This window comes from Trachemys scripta, chromosome 11, assembly GCF_013100865.1.
Source record: "Trachemys scripta elegans isolate TJP31775 chromosome 11, CAS_Tse_1.0, whole genome shotgun sequence".
In the NCBI taxonomy this organism is placed as follows: domain Eukaryota; kingdom Metazoa; phylum Chordata; order Testudines; family Emydidae; genus Trachemys; species Trachemys scripta.
Genome location: NC_048308.1, coordinates 37892700 through 37918652, shown reverse-complemented (window position 1 = coordinate 37918652; position 25953 = coordinate 37892700). Strand labels below are relative to the sequence as shown.

The 25953-nt window shown below is 38.3% G+C and overlaps 1 protein-coding gene across 2 annotated transcripts in view; it reads right to left on the bottom strand.

The window, feature by feature from the left end:
• Nucleotides 1-25953, bottom strand: part of METAP1D (methionyl aminopeptidase type 1D, mitochondrial) — a 63125-nt gene continuing 37172 nt past the window's right edge. The window contains exons 3-10 of one of the 2 annotated variants that reach the window (XM_034786109.1): nucleotides 22434-22583; nucleotides 17930-18078; nucleotides 17214-17256; nucleotides 12438-12601; nucleotides 3461-3558; nucleotides 1690-1737; nucleotides 727-805; nucleotides 1-597 (exon numbers count right to left, since the gene is read on the bottom strand). In XM_034786109.1, the coding sequence (XP_034642000.1) occupies nucleotides 519-597; nucleotides 727-805; nucleotides 1690-1737; nucleotides 3461-3558; nucleotides 12438-12601; nucleotides 17214-17256; nucleotides 17930-18078; nucleotides 22434-22583 (810 nt within the window). In that variant the 3' untranslated portion in view covers nucleotides 1-518. The remainder of the gene's footprint in view (nucleotides 598-726; nucleotides 806-1689; nucleotides 1738-3460; nucleotides 3559-12437; nucleotides 12602-17213; nucleotides 17257-17929; nucleotides 18079-22433; nucleotides 22584-25953) is intronic. The other variant, XM_034786110.1, reaches the window with a different exon arrangement.

Here is a 25953-nt window from a genome sequence, read left to right as displayed (position 1 = left end):
TTAAGTATTTGAATGTATTTATTTAGTTTTCCTACTAGCGTAGATCACAAGCTTGGGAAATAGCAGTGTGCTAATCACAACGAAGGAAATTGTTCCATAGCTCTCCTCAGTTCAGATATACTAGGAAACTACCATTTCCCTCTGTCTTCTCAATTGCATTAACTAAGTATCATCCGATATGTGTTTGTCCAGTGTAAGCATCTGGAAGCAGGAGTACTAGCTTTGTGTATCTGTCCCCTTCCCCCCACCCTTCATAATTAAGAACCCAAACTCTTGCTTTTAGAGTGTGCACGGTAGCTTCAAGATTTACACAAATCAACTAGCTTTTATTAAATACTTATCAGGCAATAATTCGCAGTATGTGTCACTCACATTATGCCCTAAAAACTGTCCATTCCATTTCCTCTAAGGAGACACAGCACCCATTCCCCGTAAAAGTTCCAGAAACCTCATCTGGGCTGGTAAAGCTAATAGACAATCCAAGAGCACAGTAAGTTCAGCCACTTCTTGATCCATCCTTAAGATTCTTCCAATACTTCAGTAAGGATTTCTGCTCCTCCTGAGGTAATTACAATGGTATGCTCAAACTGGGCTGATCTGAAATACACATTTTGCAATTATTAGGGAGCAAAGGTGGCTAGCAGAGCCTATGAAACTTACCCATTCCTTCCGGCTGTCAGTGATCAATCCCACAGTTTAAAATATATAAGAAGTAAATTCAGGCACCTTTTATTGTCTACAGAAACTGCAGTCCATTTATCCTCTAGGGTCTTAAATTCAGGCGATCCTTCCATTATTATTGGCTCTGTAATGGAGGGGAAAAACGTTTTCTAAACTGGCCACAACACATCGTTATTCTAGTTCTGAAAAGAAAGGGGCCCCAAAGGTAGAGTTTTTAAATTGTATTGCTACACTAACATAAAAAACTAAAGAGGAGGAAGAGGAAACTCTGAGGTATGACGTTACTCATTTATTTTTTTTCGTGAAAGACTAAAGAAGGGCATTTTAATCAAGCTTTAATTAAGACCCCGTGGATAATAACCAAAGCACCAACCACTCTTAAAAACAGCAGATAGTTTTAAAATATTTGAATTTTTAAAAACAGGCTTAAAATGTTCATTAAATCAGCAAAACAACAATTTTCTTATTTCCCTCTAATTGCTGCGCCATTTAGGCACACAGTGAGAAGAGGGCTTTTTTTCCCCTTAAGCTTTCTATGATTGGTATTTAGCACATTCATCCTTCCATGGAAAGGATTCTGACTGGTTAGCTAGGATGTAATACATCAAAAACCACACAACAGCTCCTGTCATGAAGCAAATGACATAATAGTCACCAGATAGCTTGGTGTTAAAAACATTGCTTTGGTAACAGAATTAGACTGTACTATTTCTGCAAAGGCAGCTCCCAAATGTGCTGGATAAGTCTCTACACTACAAAAATATGGATCAAATCCGTTATTTAATAAGATTTTGTGGAGGATTTTCCTCTCCCAGATCTTATCACTTGGCAACTATTTCCACGAATTATTTCACAAATGAAAATTTAAAGGATGTTTTCAATCTGCTTCCCATGGGGTTAGCCTACCCGAAATCCCAAAATCTGAAGAGTAGATAGTCAAAGAAGAAAAGGTATGGATGTGGTTTTGAAAAAGAAAGCAAAAGAAAAACATTCACAGCAGTTACTAACCTATTGTAAACGCCATTCCCTCTTCCATTAACAAATCACTGTCATGATCTACAAAAGAAAACAAAAATGCTTTTATGGTGGGTGGGTTTTTTGTTTGTTTTTTAAATAAACATAACCAGCACTTGCTTTTAAAATCCCTTTTTTGTCCCGCAGGTACCATGTAAGGTAATTCCCTTTAAACATCCAAGGAAAGCGTTTACACTAATCTTCCCAAACTCAAACCAAAGAAAACCAGGTATAAGATCTGCACGATCACTCTATTAAGCATAGATGAAACTATTCTGAGTTCCAGCTCACTTCTAAGGGAATTACAGAATTTTAAAATTTAATCAGTTCACTAATTTGTTTGTTTTGCAATAAACGTTGCCAGTTTCGATCAGTTTATGACTATCCGTGAAGAAAACTAATCAAATAGGGACTGTATTCATATTGATCTTTAGTCTTTCCGGCTTTACACAAGTTATCTGTTGTTCCTGAAGAACAAAACTAACTATAACAAGGGAAAAGCCTGCAGGTAAAGTTGCATTTTGTCAGACAAAAAAGTTTAGACGATCCTTATTCTTGTAATGGAGGCTTTTTGTTGCAAAACAAAATCCAGACGTTAACAAATATTTTTGGCATAGGCTATGTCGTCATCTAGGAAGGTGTTTCAAACGTCTGCTTCAGAGGAGAGCACTACTCAGGCCCTGCCTTCTAGTTTGCCGTCTATTGTGATCTTAGATATTATTTAGACCTCTTCTAAACATGCTCCGGAAGTAACACCTTATGAGTGTCCTCCTAAGAGCCTCTGCTGCAAGGTGGGATACGGCCAACAAGGAACGCCTGGCAGAGGGGGAAATGGTTTACTCCTATTAAGAGATACTGAGCTGCTGAGCTTCCGCTCGGATCTTCTGGGAGGCTTCAAGTGGCCTTCGAAATAGTTTGCAAACTACATTTGAAGGCCTTGTAGAGCCTTATGTGTCTTCATTCTGGCCTGTCTCAGCGGCCCGAAGCATCTCTTGTCACCAGGTGTTAGAGGCCGCCAGCCATGTTGTGAGCCTGGCCCAGAGGTTGGCAGTGGGAGGACGGTGTGAAGACACAGCAAACACCCGGCCGAGGCTGAGCAGTCAGCGCTGATCACTAACTCCCCCCCACACCTCCAGCCCATAGGCAGCGCAGAGTCTGGGACCGATTCTGCTCCTGGCGAACTCAACGGCAAAACCATTGTCCTTTGATTCCAATGGGCGCAGGGACCTACCTGGCAGCGACGCCGGCCAGGCCAGTGGGAGCGCCCAGCAGGGCTGCCCGGGAGGGGGGGGGCTGTCCCAAGCCAGCGCTCAGGAGAACGTGGGCTACGGGCTGGGCCGTGCAGCCTAGAACTCACCGAAGGGGTACATGCTGCTACATCAGCTGTCAGCACTGGGAGGATGTAATGAAGCTTAACAGCAACAGTCAGCGGTTTGAAAGGGGGGAAGAGAAAGGCAAACAGAAAACAGTCATAGACCCTGCTGGGATATTGATGCAGCGGGGTTTTGTTTTTATTAATTTTAACTTTTCTCCCAAACAAGTAATCCCAGTGCCTTCAAATCGCACCAGCCTGGGAATCCGGCAGCAATCTCGTCAAGTAACTAATAAGGAGGGTGGCTGTATTCACAGGGAAGCAGAGCTACTGCTGGCTCAGGACTGGTAGATTGCAATGATCCCTGGGCAGGGGTCGGTTTTTGGAGCTGTGTTGAGTGTTTAAAATACATCAGTAAGATTCCTACGTAGCTTTCACAATGGACTTTCTTACCGTGATGCCAAACTTCAGGGTGTCCATGGAAGTAAGATCCTATTCCATGCCCAACAAAGTAGGGGCAGACTCGGAAATCATTCTGATGTGCTATGCGGCTTTAAGGGACACCAAACATAAAATAATATTAAAAAAGACAGAGAGAGACAAAGCCCATTTCCAATAGACATCAGACCCTCGCAAAGCCCGCGGTTCGGAATATGTAACGCTCACTAATCTATTATCCCCAAGATGTAGCAGTTACACTAGGATAATTCCAGGCACTTTCACAATAAATATTTGTAACGCAGTGTGGCTGGTGATAATCTCTTTGGAGTGTAACACAATGACACATTCACACCGTTAGTGGAGGCTCCTCCCAGCATTCTTTATATTGGAGGCAGAGTCCAGGTGCACTTATGCTCCGCCCACAATTCATAACTCCATCCACAATCGAAAAGTAGCCAGGCGTCTCTGGAATTATCAGCGGTAGAACAGGGAACCATAAGGCCAGGGCAATTGTCATCGTTAGGCTCCAGCTTTCTTATACCAATACACTGGAATCTGACAGCTCAGGGCTATTGGTTCCGACCATCGCTGTGGACTCTGAGCGCTTGGTCAGTTTATATTCCAGAGGGTTGTCTTGCCAAACAAGTGTGCTAGAATCGTATTTGTTGCAAATAAAACTTAAATCATATAGAAATCGAGGCAGGGCCACCAAATAAACGAGACTCCCGTCTACCACCAAGCAGCAGTCTGAACCCTACAGCAGATCTGGGAAATGCACACTGAGGCATTTGTTTGGACTCTACACACAGAGATTTACAAATATTTTTGCAAGCACAGATTTTTGCAGAGATAAAAGAAAAAGAGCAGGTCATATTTGGGGACTACCAGTCTGTGGCCCTTTAAAAAAATTACTAGTCTAGCAAATCCATGTAATGCTAATTAAACTTAGTCCACCTATTTCTAACATGTCCATAATCACAATATTGGGGCACCAGAACATCAGTAAGAGCTGAAAGAGGGCCAGATCACTCAGCTCCTCTCTATGCCTCTTTCTAATGTAGGCTTGTTCCCGGTGGTTGCCTTTCAGAAAAGACACTGCTAGGTTATTCTGCAGTCACTGTTATCTGTTTAGGGAAGGCCAGTGCAAAGTTTTACGTTGCATCCCAAAGATGAGGAATTTGGGATGAACCTGCTCTCGGGAGGCATACGGTTCTATAGCTAAGGGCCCTTCCTCAAGAATGCCCTACCCCAGTCCCCAAAAGTTTCAGCGTAGGGCTATAGATTTCCCTCTTCTCCCTATTTGCAGAGGGAGAGGGTCTTCTCAGGTAGCTGTGCTTTCAAAGCTTTAAAGATTAGAATCAGAACTTCAAGCAGAGTCTTTACAATCACCAGCCTGAGTTACTGGGAAAGTCAAATTACTATATGTATCAACATTATCTTAGACCTGCAAATAAGTCTTTATCTTATTAATTTGAGATTGGCCATGATGGCAGCTGTGCTCATCCATATCACTTCCATCCAATTTCTAAAACCAAACAGGAGTACTGTAAAGAATAAAGGATTAGTTTTACACTTAAAAAAATGCCACCTAAAATACTGAAAAGCTGAATTTGTTGGTTTCAAATCCAGTGGACCTGGTTGTTTCTGTCAATATGAAAGGTAAGTACTTAAACACACTGCTAAATGCTTTCCTACAGAAGCTGGGATATTCACACCTTTGTGCGTCACAGGCCAAGAATTTACTGTTGCTACAACTGAAGTAAGTGGTGTGATGCTGCTGTAAAACAAGCGTAACAGGGTGGAGAATCAGGTCAATGGTGGTTAATAATGTTGCAAAGCTCAGATCTAAAATGGTTTCTTGAACAGGTTCCATATGTTAGCTAGTACCTGCCTTCTAAGCTAACAAGCATGTTTGATAGTACTTCATTTGATTTCAAAGGGAAACAAGGTAAGATATCCCCAACTTCTTTAAGGCTCTCCTAATTCTTGGCAGAAATGGCTAGTAATGGTACAAGATCTTGAGCTCCATTCTGCTGGGATTTTTATCTCATGAAGTACACAATTTAAATAACATTAAAAAAATAATGTAAGTTAGAGATAGAAAAGCCCTATAAGATGCATCTCAGATATGACGACAGTAAAGGCCAAGGAGGAAGCAATGGATGTGGAGAGGAATTAGAAAATTACAGTTTATTCACTAACATATAAAGAACAAAATGTGAACTGGTGTGAGTTGTAGAAAACCAGAATTAGTGCAACACAAGCAGCACTTCATGTAAGGATGAAATATTCTTAAACAATTACCTTAGGGGAGAGGAGGAGTGGAAGACCATTCATGCAACATTTGACAAGCTTTTGTTCCACCTCTATTTTTCTTAAAGTATGTTGGCCAGTGCAAGAGCAATCCCATTCACCATTCAGTTTTGCCTGTGTCTCTCTTATACCATCCAAAGAGGTTGATAGACCCAGGGCCATTTTTTTCAGGCTTACAACTTTGCTGTAGGATTTCTTTTCAAAACTCTTCTATCATAGCAATACATAGTCTTCTTCTATCTAGGAGCTATGTCCTCTAAGTATCTTGGCATGGAAAGCTTCAGTGTGCACCATTTAACTAGCCACTGAGAATAATGTTCAACACTAAGAATTTAGAAGCAACAGCAGTTGCTTTGAGGCATCAAAAGCAGGAGCACCATGGCCATCATCATGAGAAGACAAGGTTGAGACAGTTTTCCTTCCTCATACAATGAAAGTAGTTCTTGTGCACTGTATTAATTCTGCCTCTTCCTTGCTCAAGAGCATGAAAACAACTCTATTAGCATCACTACTTATGCTATTACAGGCTGATCAAAATAGGGATCTTTGTGCTCATATGTATTTGACATCTGCACTGAAGTACTCAGCTGACCTTCCCTCTTCACCCATAAACAGTGCAGAGTACGGATGTTCTTTACATAAAATGTAATGTATCGTATGAACCTGCATTGCTGTACAGAACATCTGTGGAGAAAAAAGCTGTAGATATAAAACTCAGCCACTTTCAACCTGTTTCTAATATTTGCACTTACATATGGTAGCACCTCACATCCGAGAATTTTAGAAGACTACAAGTATTAACACCTGTGAGGAGAGATCTTCAGGGTCCTGTGTATTCCTCAGTTCCACCAATTCATGGAGTTATGGTCTTGCTAACAAATTGTGCTCCAAAATCCCCGCATTCATTTTTTTTTAAATTGCTTTTAGTCCTGATAGTGCAGAGATAACCTTGTAAATATGAACTGACTGTAAACTGATCCAGTGATGTCTTCCTGAGTCAGCAGAGAGCTTGAAACATCACTCAGAAAGATGCCCATCTCAGTCAGGGCCCTGTGGGCTCTGTGATGCTGGGGTTGTGGAATTTGGGATTCTTCTCCAAGATACCATGGAACTCAGCATTTTTGGCATGGAATCACCATTTGCTGCAGCCTGGGGCTCAATGTTTTGTTTTCTGGCTCCCTGCCCTACCAGGATTTGCCTGCACTAGCCTCACTCTCTCTCCAGCTTTCAGTCAGGCAGTGGAGGTAGCTGAACATATAACTGGTGAGCCAGGCTGCCCAAAGTATGTCCCTGGTGCTGAGGCTCTGGTTGCCAAGGAGATGAGCTGTACAATTCTCCCTTCCCTTGGGGCACACATGGGGGAAAAGGTCCTGAGTCTGGCTAGCAGGATAACATGGTGGAATGAGGGCTGGGGAGCAGAGCCAGGTTGCCTGGAGAGCACAGAGAAAAAACCCGTTCTTCAAAATAATCCCTGTTGAAAATAACCATTGACAAGTTTTACCTCAATGAGTATTTTCAGCTATGAGCCATAGCTGTGTTAGGGAGTGGGAAGGACAGGAGTGACAACACAGTAATTTAACATTGCAGCAGACTTTAGTCTGGTGGTTGCCATGGAATGTTATCCCAGTGTGCTGTAGAGTGCACAGGGCCCTGGGTATTATACCTGTTTTACAGATGGCAAAGAGAGGTTAAATATCTAAAGCAAGGTCACGCAACCAATCAGTAGCAGAACTGTAAGCAGAACTCAGGACTGCTCACTATGGGCCAGATCCTCCCGCCAAGATGCCAACATGGCAACCAACTGCACTCAGATATCACCCTTCCTATGAGTGGTGGGGGAAAGTGGGACATCAGCCACCACCAGAGCATCATCTTCCCACAGTCGCCCAAATTATGGACTGTCCTCTGTGAACAAAGGAATCCATACAGAAGGATGGGACAGTGGGCAAATACACATCATCCCTCCACAAACCCTACAGGCAAGCTGCAGAAAAGCTACATGCAACTAAAGGCAGGACAGGATTTTCTACAATGCTATCCCTTGATGCTGTAGAACCTCTCTCAAAGGTCTTCTAGGGACAGAGGTGCCTGAGGTCAGTCCCAGAGCCCTCCTACCAGGAAGCTGCAGAGCCGGCTCAGGGGCTCCAGTGCCTCCCTGATCCTGTGCCTCTAGCAGATCCCTTAATGTCCTGGGGGATCGAGGGATCTATGGCAAATCCCATTCCTTGCCAAAATGGGGAGAACTTGGCAGTTTCTTTCACCCTCTCTTGAAGGTTTTTCCACAGGAGGGCAGATCTGGCCCAATGCACTAAGCAATCACCAAAGAAACACAACTGAAACAATCCCATTGTAAGCATTTATAGTGGTACACTCTAGCTTTACTCCACGCTCTGGTGACACAAAGCAGCTGATAACTAGCCAGTTAAGACAGGTTAAGGCTGCTTCATAAAGCAGTTGGAGGCTACTGGTGAATCTGACCCTCTAACTGTAGATTCCAGTTTCCTTACAAAAAAATTAAAACTTAACTGAAATGGTGTAAAAGAGCAGCAACAACAACAAAAGACTACAATTACTAAATAGATCTGACCCACACTGATGAGGCAGAAAAACTGCTCTACAAACAGGGACAAGAATATCAAAGTATGAAAATAATTCTTGTTTAGGGAGTAATATGAAAGCATAATGCACCTTAGAATTAAAAAATAATCAAATTTTTCTTTACAATAGTATTTGTATGTATAACTGTGGCTCAATAATGTATTCAATAACTATGGTTATTGAATACATTACTGTTTTTTGCATGTTCTTAAAGAGACATCACTAGTTTAAATCATATTTGCTCATGAAGATAATATTTATTTTGAATGCTACAATATAACCTCATTTGGCAAATTACAAAATCCAACTACAAGCTTTTAACGGTATTTTTCTCTTAAGTAGTAATCTTAGATTGAGAGAATGCACAAGTTCAGGGATTCCCTTTAATGACAACAAATGTTGAAGTATAATTAGTAATATTTTTGAAAGCTAACAATTGTTTTTTGAAAGAAAGATACATTTTGGTTTCAAACTGGAACACAAATTACTGTATTTTTCTTACAATAGTGTTGAACTTTTATTTGAGGTTCTCTGTTTCTGAAAAGCAGACATGATGGATTGAAATAAAAGATAATTTATTGCAATGCTTACTTTCAAGTGTAGAGAGAAGCAGTGTAATTGTAATTTACAGTAGCTGTCAAGGAAAATCTATCACAGATGACATTAAAATGACTTATTTTGCCTGAGCCACTTATTGTTTAAATGTGCATAATCTGATAGAAACAGATTTTTTAAAATCTGCTTTATATTGTTCTAAATTAATATCAAAACATATACTTATGAGTTAAACATTTAAAAACCATTTATTAATACTTTCATCACTGCAATTTTTTCCTATGAGTTTGAAACTGGTTTATTTAACTATGCCACATTTACATTGTTTGGATCTATTTATTCACAACACTTTCACATATCTAAACTCACTACATAACAATTACACTGTATAAATGTATAAAAACTATAATTCAAACTACATTTAATCTTAAAAGAAAAGCGTCACAAAGGGTATAAGAAAATAGAACATGAGGGCCCAATCCTGCTCCCTCTGAAGTCGATGGGACCTTTGCCATCAATTTAACCGGAATCTTAGCAAAGGATTAGCAATTTGATAGGCAAAGGAAATTGATCCATTCATGTAATGTCTTTATCTGTAAGTTTCAGCTGATGACACTGAAGAGCTACTATATACTATATATTCAATTTAAAACACAGAATTTCTGAGCCACTGTAAAAAGAATATACTAAAGTATGCACGTCCATTCTGATCCTGTAATTACACCCACATCCAGCCCAAATAATCATATATTCTGCTTATTTCTGGTATGTATGATATGTTATGCAAATCTGCTTTATAGCAAAAGTTGGGATGAAAGGTGTCTAGACACATTTCCATTTTGATGGGTCTGAACACTTCTAGCTTTAGGTGTTTGCTTACAGGTATTTATATTATATATTTTTCCACTGAACTAAGATTTTTACTGCATACGTAAATGCAAAGTGACAAATATACAGAAAATGATGATTCAACACATCAGGACATTCCTTCATCAGAGTTAGTGTTACAGTAGTTTTAAACAAAACAGCACATTAAAATAGTCTGCACAATAAAATCTTTAAAAAAAAGTTCATGATCTGTTCTTTTGTACGCAGTTTTGAACAAGCACTAGTTCTGATTAATTTGCTTTTCAATGGAGCCTTTGCATACATATTTACACTCTGTGAGAAAACTGACCTCTGCATCAACACAGCGAAAAATCCAATGTCACTTTCAATTCTGCTTTTTTTTTTTTTTTTTTTTTAATATAGCTAGAATTAATGTAGTGAATCTGTAATGAAATGCATTATCTTGCATGGAGATTTATCAGATTTTCCAACTGAATGCCATGCTTTGCTAGCACTAGCTGGAGTTCACCTGCATGTTGGTGTGGCGGTGGCTCTTTTTTGTGAAGAGTTAAGTTGAACACAAAAAAAGGGAACAAAGGTCAGCACCCAGCCGCCACTTGAATGTGAGATTTTTCTTTTTATTCCCCTTGATGTATACTAGGCTCTGTGTTATTAGTCTTAATGATGGAAAATTGTAGTGTTGATACAAATCTTTTTTTCAAAGTAGTAGGCGGGAGCTCCATTTGTTAGTAAGTTTTTTTGTGACTAAAAGCCACGGACAGTACATTTATGTAGCAGTAAAAGGCCTAGATGCTCTTTCCATAGCAGAGCTAATTATTCCTACTGTGACCTTACTGATCTACCCTGTTCCTAGTACATCTCATCTGCACGCCTGTTCCTCTGTGTAGATGGTGTCAGAGAATATGAAAAACCCTATAATGAAACCATTTTCATGATGGAGAAAGGCTACTGGAGTTGCACTTGCTACAAAGAGGCTCAATTATATGAGTAATTGTGATAATTTTCTACATTCATAGCCTTCAATGGGGAAAAAAGAATGAGAGCCACAAAGGAAAATTACTTTAACAAGAAAGTACAGAGAGTAAAAATGGAAGAAGAGACAAAAAGGGGGAAAAAATAACCAGAAAAAAAAGTTTAAAAAATAGATCTGGAGGGAGGAATAGCAAGACAGTGAGAACAACAGAAATGCTCAAAAAGCCTATGTGCAGCTGTGTTGCACAATTAAATTGAATTTTTTTCTGCAGTTGATGAATGTGACTACTGCAAATGTGCCTCTGTAGTTAGCTATCATTTGTTGTTCCGTGACAGGAAAAGGATAATTACCTCTCAGAGAGAATCAAAGGCTGACATGCCCTTTAGACACAGCCATGAATGCAGAGCTCGATAGAATGCTTGAATAAGAATCTAGTGTTCTGTGCCCCCTTCTACTCAAGAATAAATTTTGTTAAAATGCAAGAGCACCACCAGTAAATCTGTTGAACCCTAGGTGTTCAAAAATATGAGGTGCCTCTATCGACTCATCCCATTTGCAAAAATAAAACTACATTTTGAATTCACTTCTATTATATTCATGGACAGTAAGATAGTGAGATATGCATTAAATTTCTTTTCCCAGTAGGGGTCTGATTCAACATTTCCTATGAAAGAACAGAAAGACACTATCCTTTTTCCCCAGGCTAGTTAGCCTATAATTTAAAACTGTCAAAAACACAATTTTGTACAAAGTCTTCAATAAAAGCTTCTCAGATATAACCCAAAGAGGTTTTACTAAAGTTTGATTCAGACTCTGTTACAATATTTTTAAAGCTATAAATACATCTAACTGATATTTTGCCGCTCTCTTTTTTTCCCCTTAAAGTATTTGAAGATTTACAAAGAAAAAAAGGCAGCATCTTTTCTAAGTGACTAAGCCTTGCAGCTTTTAAGCAATCAGAATGCATGCAATAGTTTGTCATATCCATTAATATTCACAAAAGTACCAGTGAGGTACCTGTTAAGGAAAATGTATATGACGTGTCTATTTAAAAAAAATAATATTTGTAAACATAAATTAATCAAAGAACTAGATACATGCAGGAAATGATGACACATTTTAATTCAAGCCAACAAGAACAAAAGCAACGATTACTTTTATAAAAAAGAACAAATGCAAAATAGGAAAACCTCTTCAAGTGGGTGCTCTTTCCTTTGATATTTGTGTGCACTCTGGTTTGAAAGGTAAGAATTTCCTGAGCTAAATATTTTTATACTTTTTTAGCAAAGCGACTTATTGATGTTGACTAATTCCTTTATAACATTATTTTCTATACAACAAAAAGAATGTGGGTTTTTAATCTTCTTACAGTGATTCTATTGAAGATGTGATGTTTCAGGTAAAAATAATAAAAAAAGTGGATGGAAAACACTACAAATCACACCTCTTAATCTAAAACCACAGCAGTCTGATAAACATCTTTGAGTCTTTCTACAGGTATCTTTGCTGACCCCAGTGTAATTCACTTTTTAAAATCTTTCTTATCCAAGGAACAACATTATAGCCTGGCAGTTCACATACTGATATCAGACTGAAATGATGGTTCTGAATCATAAAACATGTCATCAGCTTTATACCAAACCACCAATAACCTTTGTCCCACTTGCCAGCCCTCCCTTTACTTGTCAGTATAAGGCTTACCTGATTGTGTTTCCAATTACAGAGAAGGGAGCCCCTGGTCTGCAAGCTGCAATTGCTTCATCTCTACATTTCCTGGCAACCTCCACTAACTTTTGACCAGATTTATCCACATTGCCCACCAAAAATGTTTCAGAAGTGTCACCATGGTAGCCATTGCAATATACCTAAACATATGTAGAAATGTAAAGACATTTTCTTGTTTTACATTCAGAAACAGATCTCCTGTTAGTTACATTCATCCTATCTATTTTAACAGACAGGTTTTCTTTTAGGTTGCCTTCAAGCTCAATTTGTAAAAATAAGGTAGAGGAAATAAAAGATTAGAAATTAGACCAAAAATGCAACTTTGAGGTACAATTGTAATGACAAATTATATGTAAAACCCTTCAGTTTTATGTCTAGGACTGAACATTTGAAAAAATACTGGAAATGCAAAAATGGAAGGTTCTAAGAACCCCAAATACACAAACGATTACATTCATTTAATCTACAGGAAGTTAGGGCTTGTCTTCACTACCGGGGTAAGTCGAACTAAGTTTTACTACTCCAGCTACATGAATAATGTAGCGGTAGTCGACGTAGCTTAGGTCAATTTACCACGGTGTCTTCACTGCGCTGCGTCAAGTGGAGATGCTCTCCCATCAACTTACCTTAATCTTCTCAGGGAGCTGGAATACCTGGGTTGACCAGAGAGCGCTCTACTGTCAATTTAGCGGATCTTTACTAGACCCGCTAAATCGACCTCTGCTGCATTGATTGCAGCAGCATGATCTCCCTGTAGTGAAGACCAGCCCTTAGAGTAATTGACTTTTATGTCAAAGATGTGCAAGAGGTAGGAGTGGGTCTGAGGAAGATGAAATCCACTTACCAAAACAGGACCAGGGCGCAAGGGTGCAGCGCAGCCCTCTCAGAGATACTACACCACCCTATGGGCTGGGATAGTAGCTGCTGCAGCTGCCTGTCCATGCCACCTGCCTGTATAGTGTATGTTGGTGCCACTGGATTGACATGATTGTAGATCCCATGGTTTCTCTGACCTCAATACCTTCCTACACACTGGCTTAGGCAGTGCAGACCCTATTCACGGCATACAGGGGGTGCTGAGGCTGTCCCTACACCTGGTGTTAGTGGCTGGGAAGGCCTTTTATTGGCTCCTTACACCACAGTGAATATCACCCAAATTGAATTTTAAAATATACATTTCACAGCCTGATTAGAAATCCAAACTACTACAAAGATATAATATGTGTAAACTAACAAAGCTATGAAAAGCTTAGGTCAAATTCATTGTTAGTATAACCCAGTACAGTGTCACTGATGTTGTGCGCATTTCACTTCATTACTTTTTAAATTCCAGATTCAAACTGTAACATTGCATTAGCATAGGTTTTTGCATTTCATTTCCAGGGTTTAATTAAAAAAAAGAAAAAAACGTAGCTCTGGCACTATGAAGTTGCACACAACAGAAATGCAGCATTCTGTTAGATACACAAAACCTCTACCTTTTTGATTATGCAATTATGCAACTGTTCTTCAGCAGCAACGTAGATTTTGAACTACAGCACCCTATAGATTTCTCTACAAACACAGGAAAACCCCGCTCTTTTACTGTGAAGTCTTATAATGTGGCATTAAAAAGGGTTTTGCAGCTCCACAGTACTTCAGGCAATAATGTAACCAAAAGACTATTAAAATTTTTCCTATGCATGTATAAAGGACAATTTTAATTGCATACAACTTTGGTGTTATAAAATATCTTTTTCTCAAATTTAGTAGGCAACTCCTCTTCAGAGACTAACACACTTCAGTGCTTAAAGTTCTGCTACTTGTGAGCTATTTGTGAAAGAAGATTTGTGACTCTTTTTTTAATGGCCAAGTATTCTTTGCCCACTCCCAAACTCAAAAAATGACTAATGATATTTTTCTCACACTTTTCTACAAAAAATATTATACTCAAGTTGAGACTTTAAACATTTTTTAGATATACTTATGAGTGAGTGGTAACAGGGTTATAATGAAAGTTGAATTTCAACAAAAAGGCCCCATCCTGCTCTCACTAGCTCCAATGAGAGTGGACTCAAGCCCTTAGTTATACACCTTTTTCTGCCAGTTAAGAACATCACTGCAGCTTTTCATTATGTTGTTATATGTTATAGGACAGTTTTTGTTCTAGCAGGTTCACTTTTAATCGGACCAGATCATTTTTAGTAGAACAACTCTCAATCTATCAGACACCAAACTGTAAAAAATCTGACCGTTACCATGTCAGAAAAATGAGCACAATTGTAATAGAACATGGGGGGTTGATCCTGCAAGCTCTGCATGACTTTAATAAAAACTGCATGCACTGAGGGCTTGGAGGACTGGCATCTAAATTAATGAAGCAGGACTCATCTAATACTATCAAAACAATTTCTTAAATACAATTAGGGTTTACTACAACCCACTTATCACAATTACATATTTTTGACATTAATAAATTACAATAACATAAAGTAAGATATGCTAGTTCTATAACAGCCAGTGCTAGAACTAAGATGTAGGACATGATACTTGATAATGGATGGTTGAGAGCTGTAGTATGTTGGTGAAGCACAATGTTTTTGTTTCTAGACTTCTTTTGAAATTTTAAAGGCAACATGATTTAAGTCAATAAAATGCCTTTATATTTCATCTATGAAATTTCACAAACCCACTTGTATAAAATACATTTAATTTTTTATTCCTAGATAATTTGCACTCACTGTGAAGTATTTACATTTGATAGCTGGCAGATTATTATGTAATCATTTTATAGATCCTGTACACATCCATAAACAAATTATTGTAGAAGAGCTGAGGGGTGAAAAAATTGTCTACTGTAACTGTACTGTTATGTCCATAATAATTGTTTCCATCTGTGAAATGTCCCAGTTTTTCTCATTAAAAATAAACTAATAGGTCAATTATAAACACTACAAAGCAATATTTTTTCCTCAGACATATTGGAAATGAACAATTACCAAACACAATGTTTATATATATCTATATATCTATATATAGATATAGATATCACTGAAAATATAGATACACACACACACACACACACACACACACACACAAAGATAGGAAGTCAAAGACTCATGTGCTCTGTTCCCACAACTGTCATATTCTTGGATACTTGCAAGATTTATTTTATTTTATGAGGTTAAACAGAAGAAAAACTCAATGTATTTTAAAAAATACCCCTCTTATGTAATCAAATGTTATCTGAAAAGAAGAGTAGAGAAAGCAAAGAAAAACAGATATAAAAATGCTTAGAACAGTCACTGTGGAAAATACCCGTATGAATGTGTATTTTGTTATTAATCTAAGGAGTCAATGTTATCTTTGGGGGCAATAAAAAAAAAGTAAAATTAACTTTAAACCAGATTTGATTTAAAGAAAGAAGAGGCCAGATTCTCTCAGCTGCTGTAAATGGACATAGTTCCACTAAAGTCAGTGAAGCCACACCAAATCAAACCAGTCAAGGATTAGGGCCAAAAATATATTTGGAAGGATACAGATCATTCTATGTAAATCAAATAGAACAAATATCTACACCTAGAAAGTGCAGAGTAAGGTGGAATGCAGTAAAATAAGTTAAAAAACCCAGTACAGGATCATGAGTGAATGATATAATGAGGTAAAAGTTCAAGTTGACTAAATAAAATGTAAAGAACTATCTAAAAAGCTTTAAATGAGAGGCCAGCGTTATGGCACTTTAGAGCTGCTCCCACTTATGCCAGAGGTGAATTTGGCCCATGATAAGCAATATCAAACTATCGGTACATATAAATGTATCAGGAAATTCTTTAATGGTTAAAAAACTTTCCCTTACAAAACGTAACTTTATTCTATACCATTTATTATTGTAAACTAATGTTTAGAATTCAGGAATACATTTGTGTATACACTGGAAACAAATTGCTAAAGCTTTGGGGAAACTTACCGCAGGGGGACAAAAATAAGAACCACAAAGCATGATTAATCCCCATTTCAATAAATGAAAATACCAAAAAGCATCACAATTAGGTTTTCTGTTTCCGTATTTTCTTCCAATGCTAATTTGGTCAGCCTTTATTTAAATGGTATAAGTGACCATTCTGTGAAAATGTTAAGTCAACGGTTATATCACACTATCTGTTTGTGAGTAAAGGGTTCAAGGCTCTTATACCAGAAATGGAACACAACACTACCTTCAGAGATTTTAATAAATGTAGGGAACACTGCTAGCAAAAGAGTTGCTGTCCAAATAGACTGACATACACAGGCCAATGTAGCCTCTAATGACAGAGTAAGATAATGACAGGCCCCACTCAAAATCAGCAGGAAGAGGAAGATCAATCTTGGCAGAGTGAAGGAAAAATGCTGGCTTTCTTCATGTTAGCTCATCTCATACATATCTGTCTTCAGCTGCTGCCCAGTACTGTGGTGCTCTGCATTAACTACACAGTGGATCAATAACAATTACACCTTCTCAAAAACATGACACATAGCAGGATTGGGTTGACATTTCACTTAGGCCAACATTGATCTCAGTGCATCTGATTCCAGCCCTAAATTCAAGTCAGGCCTGGGTCTAGTTGGAATAAACACAGAGTTAAAAACAAAAAAGGAAACCAGCTGCTTGTGCCTTGGCTTAGAAATAAACAGCACATCCATCTGTGCATTCCACATTTTCAATCTACTGCTCTTCCTGTTGCTACTAGCAATTGTAAAGTTGATCAAAGACTATTTTTTATATGAATTACTCACTGTGACATCAATGTTGATAATATCTCCATCCTGAAGAGGTCGACTGAAACATAAACAGACAAAAAAAAAATAATGGTGACAGACAGTTCTCAACAAAGGGAATATAAGAACAAACACCTAATGACACACACATACAAATCTGGGGGTGGAGAGGGGAGAAGATATTTTTTGGTGGAGGAGGAGGGAGACAAATGGAATAACCTTTTCTAATCTTCAGCTCTTGCTACTTAAATAACAAGTGCAGATGAATATAATGTAATGACAAACAACTGACAGAAAACATTATCAGTGTCTGAAAATCTACCACCATACTTACTCTGATTTATAGTGAACTGATTTTACTTTGTGAGCAGCCTAGTGTATTGCCAATAATAAAAATTTACATCAATTCAAATGTCTTCAATTCCTTAAACTACATGTATTTTGCTGAAAAATTAGAAGTATTTACTGTATTGTATTTTTTCAGACTCTAAACTCCGGAGGCATTACACCACAATTTATGAGTGTCACGACAAACAGTCGATTATCTTTTTATTATTATTAAACAAACTCCCAAGTGCCCATCACCACAGTATCGTAGCATGCTATGCAGCTGCAATAGGTTTATAGGTGTTTTTTAGTTAAACTGAAATATGTTTAATATTAACCTCTAAGTTATGAACATTAACGTAACATTTTTGTTTGCAGTGGTAAAATATGTGTTATTATGGGAATACCTGTCAGGAATACCGTGACATACCACGTTGTTCACAGAGGTACAAACAGATTTGGGAAAACCTCCATAGCCTAGAGGTGAAGGATAGGCATTTTGTCTGATTATTTCGTGATGAACAATGGAATCTATTTCTTCGGTTGTCATGCCAACCTAAAATATAAAATAAAAATTGTGCTGAAAAAAAAATTGAAGACATTTTCTCTTATTTACTGAATGTGATCACAGTCATGCACTTCAGTGAAATCTAGGATGATACAAATCAAATGCTTTGATACAAAACACTAAACTGTTTGATACATTATGTTTTATTTAGAGAGAAATCAAGCATGCAGTAAAGGGAGCACTTAAAGGCTTTGAGAAAACTGAAAATACTGTCTACTTTCTTTCTTTATCCACATTTGCTTTCTCAAGGCCACCATTTTCTACTGGCTTCTCTTTTCAGTAGCTGCTATAGAAGTGTCTGCTTTTTTAAACTTCCTTCCTCTCTCTTTCCATCCCCCTTACATAATTAAAAATAGCTTGAATTTGTACTTACAATATTGCATTTAATGCTTTCAACCTTTTTAAAACATTTGCAGCCATTTGTAGATAAATCCTTAATTCTTATGACTTGCAAATAAGATTACGGTCATATTGTTGTCAATTATTTTTTCCTTCAAATTATTTTTGAAACCATTTTAATTCATTTATACATAATTTTAATATTATGGGAGCTGTTTAATACCTGGGAGCTGTTTGTATTACATTGGCACACCAGTGACTTTAACAGTGAAATCTGCATTAGAATTTCCATTCTAGCACCCTTATTTCAGTGACCTACAATTTTCAGAAACACTTATTTTTTGACTGAAATTTCCTATACTCAATCCCTTTCTGAAGGTGAATCTTTTTTGTAAGATTAACAGAAATGGTTTAGCCATTTCTGACTTGTGAAAAAAGGCCACACACTTTAAATATTATTATTCCAGCTTTTCTTTTGGATCAGCTTTAGCTCTGAAATGGTTCAAGATGAAAGTTGAAATTTGGTAGAGAAACCTCCCTCATTGAGAAGAAGTACCTTGGAGTGTTCCTGTGAAAATTAGTTTTGATTTGAATGAGTTTTAAGCCTTTGAAAATCACACTTCGCACATATGCACTACAGTGGCTACGATTTTTGAGTACTTTTTAGTATCGTTTGGAATAAAGGTAGGCTGCGGTGCAAGTGTTCATATGGCTTTCCTAGCTGTGTAGTGAAAGATTTAGCGATTGTGCGTCGTGAATGAGGCAGTGTACATAGCATGCAAGGAATAAATAAATAAGGGCTGTTGTGGACCCCTTACTTTATTCATGATGAACTTGTGGTTGGTCAGCTGAAAACTACTGCACCTCCCCTCCCCAAGGGCAGGGTACAGGATGCTGTGTTGTTCCCCTATCCCACAGCAACTATTCCAACCTGTGTGCTGGAATAGAAGTCACAGCCTCTGCACACAGACTGTATTGGGTACTAGGGCCACTGGATCAAACACAGACCCATAGCTACCATCCTGTGTCACCTGCATAACACCTTTGGTGCACACGCAGCATGGGCCTTCTGTACCAGTTGGTGCCCAGATCCTTTCTGTGGTGCCCAAAGAGTGCATGGGCACCTGTGCATGGCCATTCAGTGGGCAGATCTCCCGCGTAGCGTAGGAGTGGGGCTTATGTGTTCCAAAGAGCCTTTCGCTACCACTACACAAAGCGGTCAATTTTGCTTTAATTGAAAATACTGTCCAAGGGGCAGTAACAGCATACTGTGGTGGACCATTTCTGCTACATGGGATAGGGTATTCTGGTGGTCTCTTGCCACATAGTTCCATATTGTGGAATTTGATTTTTCTTTCCAAAAAACACTACAAAATTCCATCAAATATAATGTCAAGAACATGTTATGATTGCATGGTTAAGCACAAAAATGTCAGGAAATTACAAAATTAAGACCATACATTCAGCCTTAACTCTGTCCCCCATTACAATATAGCCTTTAATTTACATAGTGACATACTATTTCTCAAAATATACTCCCCCCACAAAATGTAACACACACATACCTGGCATCTCCTATTACTTTGTACATACTAGCCAACAAGAATAATCAATATGAAAAGTACACCATAAGCTACACTTACACAGAGCATTACACATTAATATAACAACATCAAAGAGTAATAGTGAGAAACACTTTAACCTGTCTGGTCATTCAGTGACAGACCTGCGGGTGGCTATATTACAACAGAAAAACTTCAAAAACAGACTCCAAAGAGAGACTGCTGAGCTAGAATTGATATGCAAACTAGACACAATCAACTCCGGTTTGAATAAGGACTGGGAATGGCTGAGCCATTACAAACATTGAATCTATCTCCCCTTGTAAGTACTCTCACACTTCTTAACTGTCTGTACTGGGCTAGCTTGATTATCACTTCAAAAGTTTTTTTTCTCTTAATTAATTGGCCTCTCAGAGTTGGTAAGACAACTCCCACCTGTTTATGCTCTCTGTATGTGTGTATATATATCTCCTCAATATATGTTCCATTCTATATGCATCCGAAGAAGTGGGCTGTAGTCCACGAAAGCTTATGCTCTAATAAATTTGTTAGTCTCTAAGGTGCCACAAGTACTCCTGTTCTTCTTTTTGCGGATACAGACTAACACGGCTGCTACTCTGAAACCAGTGAGAAACTGCTGTCATTTATAGTCCAAGTAAGTTTGGTGCTAAGTCCCTGATTCTGCAAACACTTATCCATGGGCTTAACATACATATGAGCCGTTCCACTGCAGTCAATGGGATTACTCACATGGAAGAACTTAAAAACACCCACAAGTGTTTGCAGGATCAAGGTCTAAGTTACTTTTATTATTTGCTGCATCATCTCCTGAACTACCCCTAAGGAAAGCTGTATTGATGGCTGAAAAGCAAATGTATTCTGATGAATTCTGACAAAACTTTTTTGAAAGCACTGAACTAAGTGTAATATTCATATAAACATTTTAAATTTATAAAGATATTCAGGAAGATTACAGTGATGAAATTAATGTAAGTATAAATAATGAAAAAATGCTACACATACACTTAAGGTTGCAGAAAAATAATATATTATACATTGTTGTTACAGAAATAGTATGTAATGATCATGTAATTAAAAACTGTATTATAATGCATATCCATGAGGAGAAAGGGTACATAATTTTGTCATTTTCTAACTTTTGAATGCTTAACTGTGCAATATTAATCTTTTCTCAGTGTCTTTTTTGATAAAATATATTTTGTACCTCCACATGCTCTGAACACCCCTTCTATACCGCCACACTCATATCCACTAACTATAGAACATATTTCACCCTATCTTGTATGTTATTCATGAAAAAAAGGGAGAAGCTGCCAAAGCATTTTTCCATCTCTAAAGACTTTAAGGAGGTCCCCCTTTATTATGTGGGAGGCAACCCACAAAAGTGTCTGAAGAAAACATTATTGAAAAACCAAGAGTTTTCCTTATCAGTGCACTCTGGCAAGGGGCATGGAATTTTGCAGCTGCACCCTTTAACAGTGGTTCTGTAGTTTGTGACGTATCTGATCAATTGGCCAGAGGAGAAGGAGCAGCAGAATGGAAGGAACAGCCCAATTCGTCAGATTTATGGAAATGTAGAGCTGGAAAGCAGAAAGTGTGAATCACAGGATTTGCTGTGTCACAAATCATATAGAATCCCATATGCCTTATGACAAACCCATGCAACTTGGCAGGTCAGAATGCAGACCTGAAAGGATTACACGTCTAACACTGAGTAAATGTCAGGGGTGAAAGTAAGGCGGTATGGGCTGGTACGGCATACCAGTAAAAAGTAGCCACCAGTACTGGCTGCGGCAGCGCTTTAACGTCACTACCCCTTTTAACGTTGCTACCCCTTTTGCGCCCCCTTGGCGGCCCTGCCAGGCAAAGGACCCTGCTTAAAGTGCTGCCGCGGCAGCGCTTGAATGTCATTGCTCCCCCACTCCGGCCACCAATGGGGGGACAAAAGTAGCTGCCCAAGGGCCGTGATTTAAAAGGGCCTGGGGCACTGGCTGCTGCTGCTGTGCGACTGGAGCCCCAGGCCCTTTAAATTGCCGCTGGAGCCCCAGGTGGCGCGAGCCAGGCAGCGCAGATGGGCTGGCTGGGGGACGCTGACCCCAGCCCCGCCCCTTCCGGCCAAGCCCCTGCCCCTTCCGGGGGGAGGGAGGGAGAGGAGGAAGAGGAAGGCAGAGGTGGCCCCATACCAATAAGAGCTCAATTTTATTTTTACCCCTGGTAAATGTAATCACATCCCACACACAGATTTCAATGATAAAAGAAATTAAACAGGTATGTTATATAGCAGAAAAAACCATTAAAAAGTTAACAACCCCCCTTTATTCAGTATGTAATTTAATAGCAAGTTAGATGTACATTAAATAAAAACAAAAAAAAAGGCACAGAAAGCATCCAAGTTGTTACAGGACCTCATGTGACTGTTACCTTTAAACTCTTTCCAGCTAGAAGTAGAATATGACAGGCCAGTTGACAAGCCTGACGAAGCCCTTGAATCTGATCTTCATTCTTAATTTCTATGTAGTCTCCCCAGTCTGGTACAATGCCTGTCGTCACATAGTCTGGCTTCTTTATGTGCTTGGAGAAGAAGGATTGAAAATGAAGATCAGAAAACTGAGCATGACAATGGGATCATTTTCTCAGAAAGTGCCTCCTGCTTCATGGCAGTTTGCCCTTTCTGTCATAGTATTGACCTTCCTAAGCCATCAGGGCAAGCCCTCAAGGCTGCCTCAGTATTTCTTCCAATGCCCTTTTGAACTTAACATTGCCTGTTACTATTGACTTAAATAGTGCATTAACCGTACAGTACTGAAATCCAAGATACTGCAGAAGTCTTTCAGTCCAAATAGTTGTGAGCTTTAAAACTATCAGAGGAAGACTTAAAAACTCATTATTTTATTTTTAAACAAAGGTAAATTTTACATAGAAGTCCATTACACACACTCGCACTGAACAGATATATGTACAGTAGTACAGGAAAGTCCTGAGCTTCTTACTCAGACAAAATTCCCATTAACTTCAATGGGAATTTTGTCTGATTAAGAATCTCAGTATTTCTAGCTGTCAACCTCATTCATGTATGAAGTGTAGTTGTAGCCATGTCAGTCATAGGATATGAGAGAGACAAGGTGAATTTGGATATGGGTGTATAGTATTATAAAAATAAAAATGTATGCGCAGCATAATAGCTATGAATGAGATGGGTAGATATGAATGAGAGACAAGGTGGGTGAGGTAATATCTTTTATTTGACCAACTTCCGTTCTCTCTCTCACCAACAGAAGTTGGTCTAATAAAGGATATTTCCTCACTCACCTAGTCTTTTAATCTCATTCATATCTATTATGTTGCACACATCTTTTTCTTTTTAACAGATTTAATTTTTTTTTATTAAAGCTAGCGTTAATAAAAATATATAATACACAGATTAGGAAAAGAGTGTCTTGTCATCTGTTTCATCTTAGATTATCCACAAATACCAAGTTTGTTTTAAAAATCATAAGATTCATATAGTACATAATAAGCAATAACCCAACTGTACAACCATGTCCTAATTCATTGTCTTTCAAGCAACACTATAATAAATATATTTTTATTTCATGAAAAGGTCTCAGGCCTCATGCATGTAAAATTCTATTTCTATTAAAAAAAATTATAATTCTAAGACAAATATATAGTAACAACAAAAATAATATCATACACATATATACAAGCACATTTTATCCTCCTAAGGATTCCAGAATATTTACAAGCTATACATAATTATCACTTCACCCATCACAAAGGGCCTGTCAAGTCATTGCAAGAGTTTTACAATTGATTTCAGTGGAAACAGGATCAAGCCCATAATGCATACAGGACCCAGGCTGTAGGGTAGTTACACAGCAGCTGTTTAAACAGCACACAGCAAGACTACACAACATTTTAGTGTAGGAAGTGAAGAAGAATGGCGTATCCAATTAACTCTATAGGGGGACTTTAAGTAGGTAGACTACAGTTACCCCAACTGGTGTTTGGCCGCCCCAATGCTTACAGAAAGTGTCATAGGATCTTTAATGATCCCAAGCCATCAGGATTTTAGGTTTACATCTCATTCAAACACACAGCACCCCCAGCAGCATAGAACCTGTTCACACCATACTAGGACATCAATTTATTTCTGAATTGGAGGGAAAAATCCCACCTCCTAAGTTACCAGCTCCATGCCCTGCAGCACTCTGAGATTTCCTTTGGAGAACACTCATCCACTAACTGCCTAGACCAGACACTGTTTAGCTTGTGAGATATGATGAGATAGCAGCTCAAGATGGTATAGCTGTAGACATTTATGTCTACCTTTTCTCACCATTTCTCCTTTCCTAAAAAAAATCTGTAAAATTAATAAGCCATTTTGAATATAAAGATTATTTCTGGGATATTCTGTAGAAAAAATGCCCTTCCCCCCAATTATATATATTCCTGTAATAAGTTTCCCTCGTTATTTAGATATTTCCTAAATTATTCATATATCCTAGTTAAATTGTAATTCTGTAGGCAGATGAAAAATGAACAGATTATTAGACATGAGCATTGTTACCTATGAAGATTAGTTTTCAACATGACAGTTTATTTGTTTGTATTCATCCTGAAAGAAATATCTAAAGATACAAAATGTTTGAAAGTGCTACCACAATTTTTCTAATCTTTGAAAATATATAGGATCTTGATCCTATATTCATTGTGTATCCAAAGCTTCTATAATGTTTTAGGCTTAAGAACTCTATAGTAAGCATCCTCAATTTATTCCCTCCATATCATTCTTTTTTACTATCACCATAGGATAATGTAAATATTTTGTATTTTGTATTAGAAGTCTACTTTCTAGTAAAAGAAATCAAAAACTACTTATACACACATCACTATAAAATACTATCCAAAATTATTTTCATTAAATAAAGGGTAAGAAACAGCCAGAGTTCATACTGCAATTAAAGCAGAACCCGGGAAAGCGCAATAGCACACCTGTTAGAACAGCTCTAAATAAAGTCATAATGGATTCAAAAGCAGACAAAAATGTATTTTCCAAAAAACAACATTTAGTCAATGACAGCAAAGGTTAGTTCATAAGTTACATAGCAGGGCAGCTGGCTGACATTTTGATGTATGCTTTCATCTAAGCCTGAAATCACCAAATCACCAAAACTGCAGGAGGATGTAAATGTTTGAGGCTTAATGTGTTAGAAATTTACATTGAAAGGGCAACATTTTGCCCTCAGATGAGTATGTGCATCTCATGTTGACTTCAGCTAGAACTATCTGCTTGTATCAGAGGTGCTGCTAACTCACTGCAGGCCCTAAGCAGGAATATTTTTCCTCCCCCCTTATCTCCTTCACCCACTCCCTAAAAATACTAATTGCATTATTTTCACAAACCAAAAAATACACCAACACAGCACATACTAATACATTGGTTAAAAACTCCATATTAAATTAGAGACATGGTATTTTGGAGGTAAAACTAAATCAGGGCCCCCCTGAGCTGCCTGGCAGCTAGGCAATTGCTTTGTATGCCTAAAGCTGCCACTGCCCATAGCCAAAGGGAGATTTTGAATCTAAAAGTGTTAAATGTTATAAGGTGATCAGAAGAACAGGAGTACTTGTGGCACCTTAGAGACTAACAAATTTATTAGAGCATAGGCTTTCGTGGACTACAGCCCACTTCTTCGGATGCATAAGTGGGCTGTAGTCCACGAAAGCCTATGCTCTAATAAATTTGTTAGTCTCTAAGGTGCCACAAGTACTCCTGTTCTTCTTTTCACCTTATAACATTTAACACTTTTAGATTCAAAATCTCCCTTTGGCTATGGGCAGTGGCAGCTTTAGGCATACAAAGCAATTGCCTAGCTGCCAGGCAGCTCAGGGGGGCCCTGATTTAGTTTTACCTCCAAAATACCATGTCTCTAATTTA